The sequence below is a fragment of the Microtus ochrogaster genome, unplaced genomic scaffold (genome assembly GCF_000317375.1).
Source record: "Microtus ochrogaster isolate Prairie Vole_2 unplaced genomic scaffold, MicOch1.0 UNK42, whole genome shotgun sequence".
Taxonomy (NCBI): Eukaryota; Metazoa; Chordata; class Mammalia; order Rodentia; family Cricetidae; genus Microtus; species Microtus ochrogaster.
This window is the reverse complement of record NW_004949140.1, coordinates 1,466,466-1,472,691: the sequence shown is the minus strand read 5'-3', so window position 1 is coordinate 1,472,691 and position 6,226 is coordinate 1,466,466. Positions and strand designations below refer to the sequence as shown.

Here is a 6,226-nt window from a genome sequence, read left to right as displayed (position 1 = left end):
TGACAGCGCCTGTTGCTAGGCACTCAGAAACACTGTTTGGTTGCTCCTTATTGGCTAGGCACTGACAGGACCTTTGACAGGTTCAGGCAGACTCCAGGTTGGCTCCTTTTGGCCTGGTAAGCCTTAACTTCCTACAATGTATGAATGTGCCAGTTAGAGGACTTTAGGTAGCAAGGTCACCAAATTTAAGTATTTTGCGTGTGTTCTCTATTTGTGTTATCAAAACAGGTGAGGTCACTGATGTTTATCAAGGAGTTGAAAAAGGAGATGTATATGAGTTAAGGAACATGCTGACAGGCTTGTCACTATGGAGTAGGAATTGTCTTTAGAACCATACTCTCTCATCCCATTCCCATGTCACAATAGCTCATCACCTTACAGAAGCTAGCATACAAAAATTGAAAATGCTGAATATATTGCAAAGATTTAAGAATCATAAATACTTCCTTTCCTGCATTCTTTACAAATGTTGTATATCAATGAAATCAATGAAATATATTTAGTATTAGTCTGTATACTTGCCTTATGACTGGTGCCAGTTTGTGAGCTGAGACTTCCTGATTCTTGATATTATGAATACTATTCGTAAGGGAATAAAACTAAAAAATTTGTCATAGTTATTCACATTAATTGTGTGTGTGTGTGTGTGTGTGTGTGTGTGTGTGTGTGTGTGTACAGACATGCATTGGGGCAGGGTAGAAGACAGTCTTAGGTGTTGCTCCTTAGGCAGCATCTAACTTTAGTTTTATGTCCAGATACATTTATTGGGCTGGTTCCCGCTCATCATGAGTCAGAGTGTCTTTGATGCTGCTTCCTCCTGAAGGAGCATCCTCTGTCAGCCCTTCCTGACAATGAAAATGAGTATTGACTTGTTTTGTTGAATCCTTCCTTCAGCTGTCTTACTAAGTTTTAATTTTTGAGATTATATCATTTCCCTGTTTCTTTCTTCCCTCTGAACTCTCCCATGTACCACCCACTTCTTGCTCTTTTTCAAAGTCATGGTTCTTTTTTCTTTTATTGTTGTTACATTCTCTCTGTGTATGTATGTTTGTGTTTTCCTAAATACATAAATACAACCAGCTCAATATAATATAATGTTACTTGTATGTTATGTTTTCAGAACTGACCATTTGGTATTCGATAACAAATTGGTGTGCTTTTCACTGGGAAAGACCTAACTGCTACTGTCTTGATTACTTTTACTGTGAAGAGACACCATAACCAAGGAAGCTTTTAAAAGAAAGCATTTAATTTGGTGCTTGCTTACAGTTTCAGAGGGCAAGTCCATGATCATCATGACAGGGAACATGGCAGCAGGCAGGAAGTCATGGCATTGGAGCAGTAACCGGGAGTTAACATATTGAGATAAGAGAGAATTAGCTGGGAATGGCTTGGGCTTTTAAAACCTGAAAGAATACTCCTTAGTGACAAGCCTTTTCCAACAAGGTCGCACTTCCTTATCCTTCCCAAACAATTCCTCCAACTATGGACCAGCATTCAAATACATGATCCTGTAGGGTCTATTATCATTCAAACCACCAAAGATGTCTAGATCTTATTTACAATAAGAGTCTAATCTGTTAAAGGATAGCAGCCAAATCTTACTTTACTGTTTCTCTTCAGTGTCTATTAGAATCTCTGTTTGTAGTGAGTTTTCTATTTTTCAAATACTTGTTTTATAGCAGCTAACACAATGTTATATCATAGAGTAAAAATCCCATGTAGGAAATATCTTTTTGGCTTTTTGAGACAGTTTTTTTTTTTTTCTGTAGCTTTGGAGCCTGTCCTGGAACTAGCTCTTGTAGACCAGGCTGACCTCGAACTCACAGAGATCCTCCTGCCTCTACCTTCCGAGTGCTGGGATTAAGGGGCTGCACCATCACCACCTGGCAGAATCTTTTTATTGTATAGATGAGAGTCCTGCATTCCATGATCCTGATCCATCTAAGTATTATAAGTCTTTAGTTACATACAGAATTTCAGTTTAATATACTTTATGTAACTCCAACGTTCAGCAATGAGTTGAAGAAATTATTTCAGGACTAGAGAAATGGCTCAGCAGTTAATAGTACTGGCTCATCTTCCCAAGAACCTAGGTTCAATTACCAGCACTCACATGATGGCTCACAACTATATGTTCCAGTTCCAGAAGATCCAACACCCTCTTCTGGCCTTTTTGAGCACCACATATATACATGGTATACAGTCATACATGCAGACAAAACATTCATACGCATAAAAGTTAAAGAAATTAATTTCATTTAGTAAGAATTTATTGAACAAAAATTCTTGGCATAGTAGAATAAAATTTAGCATGTCTTTAGCACATACATTTAGTATTTTAAGAATATATTCATCTATGATATGCTTAAAGTAAGAGCTGAATAAAGCCAAATTTTATTTGAGTTGTTTTGGTTGGTTGCTTGGTTGGCTTATTTTAAAGCTAATCATACACTCTGCTACTGAGCTACACCTTCAGCTCTGAAGGAGCTACACCTGCAGCTCTGAAGAAGGCTAGTATTCAAGAGCACTGTACCATAAGTTTAGTGCTATTAATCAACAGAAAATTAGAATGCAAACTATATATGTTCATTAAAACTTTTCTGGAATTGGATTATCTTTGAAAGTAAAAATAATTATTAGATACCCCTAGAGTCTATTATAGATCTTCCAAATTTCTCCTCCTTTTTTTCTGCTTTGTTTCTGAATACTCAGGGTCAATCCTAGAGTCTTGCAAGTTCTTTCCCACCATGTGTGCTCCAAAGCTTTATTTTAGTAATAAGGTATAGTATCTATTTAAAGATAGGTATTTTAGATGTGTTTTATAGAGTAGCTCATTACAGTTATATAGCCAAATAAATATTTGCAATTAGTCTTTCTGCTTTTTTTTTTATGCTTTTTTGAAGACAAGGTCTTTTGTAGCCAGGCTAACCTAAAACTTACTCTGTGTCTAAGGATGACTTTGAATTCCTGATTCTTGTGCCTCCACATCCTCAAAATTACAAGTATGAGCTGTCAATAGATAAAGATTAAGCGTTCTTAATTAACTTTGAGCAAATGACAAAGCATTTTGGTGCTTTTCTGCACTCTGGAAAACATGGTCAGGGCCTAGACCTAGAGTCAGAGCACCTGCTCTTGAGCCCTATCTGTAGGCTGTGTAATCTTATGCAAGTTCTTTTTCTATGCTCCACTGTTCTCAGTTGTCACAAAGGATGAAAAGAATCTGCCTACCTCACAGAGTTGCTATAGTGCTAAGAACAAAGCTTTTAGTCAACTCTGTACTCGATAGATGTTATTACTACCTTGATTTGTTGATCGTCTTAGACATTTCAAAAAATACTAGAGTCCTTTTGAGTTTCCTCATACAGTGTAATATATGGTTTCACCCTTTAAAGAGATGAGTTTTAAAAGTTATTGGGCTTTTCCAGCTGTGTGCTTTTGGTGGGTGGGTGTTTGGTTCCAGGATAATTGGTCAAATACAATGCCCAAGTCAGTTAGCCTACTTCTTCCAGCTCAGAAAATTCTATGATGTCTTCTGAGAAGCTTGACAGTTTCTGTTCTCTAATTTTCTTGCCTACCGTGTGACAGGAGCACAATAACTTTTCATTTCTTGCTGTACTACAGAGTAATATTTTTGAAGACATTTTAAGTGACAATTAAGATCCATGTAAGTTAGAATTCACCTGCATTTTTGGTGTGAAGAATAGCTAAACTAAAATAATCAAATAAGTAGATACCATATATTCATAGCTAAGTTTGAACATGTGCAGATTAAAATAGCTAAAGTACTCCTTAATACTCTGCTTATACCTGGCATACTTCCTATCATACATCATAAGATTCATAGTAATGTAACAACAGGTAATGCTGAAATGTCTTAAAGTCAGTGAAATAGATACTAGTTTGAGAAAATAACACATTTTTCAAGTGAATTGAAATAGTCATGTTCTTTGTGATGCTGCATATAGCAATAACATAGTATATAAAACTAAAAACTGGAAAATAAAACTGTGATTCTAGTTAAATTGTATTGTATAAGCAGTGTTTTAATATATACAGTAATAAAGTACTGATGTCATTTTCTCCATAGAACTACTTTCTGCTCTCTTCTTCCATGGATAAGACAGTCAGGTTATGGCACATTTCTAGAAGAGAATGCCTTTGCTGTTTTCAACATATAGATTTTGTCACTGCCATCGCTTTCCATCCAAGAGTAAGTAACCATTCACTCTTTGTCATGAGATGAAGGAATTTGATTTCTGTGGAGAGCAGTTAGGACTACAGGATAAAAAAAAATCATTTGTGGCCACATAACTGAAAGCAAATTAGTGTCACATTTTGCTTTAAAAATGGGAAGGGAGGCCGGGCGGTGGTGGCGCACGCCTTTAATCCCAGCACTCGGGAGGCAGAGGCAGGCAGATCTCTGTGAGTTCGAGACCAGCCTGGTCTACAAGAGCTAGTTCCAGGACAGGCTCCAAAGCTACAGAGAAACCCTGTCTCGAAAAAACAAAAAAAAAAAAAAAAAAAATGGGAAGGGAGCTGGGTGTTGTAACACAGTCCCTGCACTTGGGAGGCTGACACACATGAATCTCTGTGAGTTTGAGTCTAGCCTAGTCTATAGAGTAAGTTTTCAGACAGCCAAGGCTGATTAGGGAGACCATGTCTCAAAAACTGGGGAAAGGGACTGAGAATGTAGCTTAGTAAGGTATTTGTTTAGCAAGCAGGAAGCTCTGGGTTTAGTTGCGAGTACTACAAAAACTGGGTGTGGTGACACATGCCTGTCCTCACGGTTCTGGGAAGGTAGTGACTGAAGGGTCAAAAGTTCACAGTCACTTTCCACTACACAATGAGTTTGAGGCCAATCCGGGATACATACGAAGACCCTGTCAATCAATCAGTCAGTGGTTGGAAAAGAAATATTCTAATAATTTGTATTACAAGTGGGGAATTATATTCTAAATACAGTAGTAAAAAGCTATCCCAAATCCTTAATAGCTCATGAACTATAAATACAGTATACACTACATATGGAAGATAGTAGAGAGAGAGAAAGATAGAAAAATAGCAGCTAAAAATGGTAGTGCATGTCTGTAATCCCAGCTCTCTTTAAACTGAATCAGGAGGATCACTAGTTTAAGACAGGCTGGCCTGTATGATAAGACGTTGTCTCTAAAAGGAGGAAACAATAGGTGTAAAATGGTAACAGTAAGTATATAGGTGAGAATTGTGGAAGGGGGGACAAAGTACAAAAGACTGAAATAGGTAGCGACCACATTTCATTGTATGGTACCCTAAATTAATATTTAGGCTCTTGAAACATTGTTAATGAATATTTTGTGTGTGTGTTGTATGTGTGTATGCTTGCATGCATGTGTGTGCACTTGTGTGTATACATGTGCATATGGGAGTATACTTGCCATTGTATTCACTTGTGGAGGCTAAAGTCAACCTTGAATTATCTTCCTCTGTGACACTCTACCTTATTTTTAATAACTAATGATTTTTTATTGTTTTATGTATATGGATATTTTATATGTATATCTATGTACCACATGTGTGTCAGGTGCCCTCCAAAGCCAGAGAGGGTGTTAGATCACTCAGAACTGGAGTTACAGGTGCTTGTGAGCCACCAAATGGATGCTAGAAATTGCACCTGTGTCCTCTGGTAGAGCAGCCAGTGCTCTTAACTGCTGAGCCATGTCTCCCACCCTACCTTATTTTTTGTAAGAGAGTCTCTTTCGCTGAACATGGAGTCACTGTTCTGGCTAGACTGGCTTGCCAGCAAACTCTCCAGAGTGTACTTATCTTGTCCCCTGCTCCATGCACTGGGGTTACAGATTTGTACCGCCACACCCAGCTTTTATGTAGGTGCTAGGGATCAACAATCGAGTCCTCCGGGTTAGATAGCAAGCACTTTACCCTAACAAGCTATCTCCCCAGCTCTTGCTAGTCTTAATCTTGTTTGTTTCTTGTTTACTGTTTCTGAGATCAGGTTTCACTGTGTTGCTCTGGCACACATCAAAATCTTGGTTTCAGGTGTTCTTCCTGCCTCAACCTTTTGAGAGTTTAGGCAGCATCCATGAGAGGCTTCAGCAGTGAATTAAGTGTCTAATACGAAGAAAATGTCCTGATTATTAATATGTAATCCTTGTGTTTGTAGGGGGTGGTGCCTTCTCATATTATCTTTTGTGTATGTGTGCCTTCTCATATTATCTTTTGTGTATGT

At 37.9% G+C, this 6,226-nt stretch overlaps 1 protein-coding gene across 6 annotated transcripts in view; it reads left to right on the top strand.

Annotated features, from left to right (window-relative positions):
- Positions 1–6,226, top strand: part of Wdr44 (WD repeat domain 44) — a 117,689-nt gene that overhangs the window by 102,253 nt on the left and 9,210 nt on the right. For all 6 annotated transcript variants that reach the window (XM_026790144.1, XM_005368908.3, XM_013354387.2 and 3 more), the window contains one exon: positions 4,091–4,213. In XM_026790144.1, the coding sequence (XP_026645945.1) occupies positions 4,091–4,213 (123 nt within the window). The remainder of the gene's footprint in view (positions 1–4,090; positions 4,214–6,226) is intronic.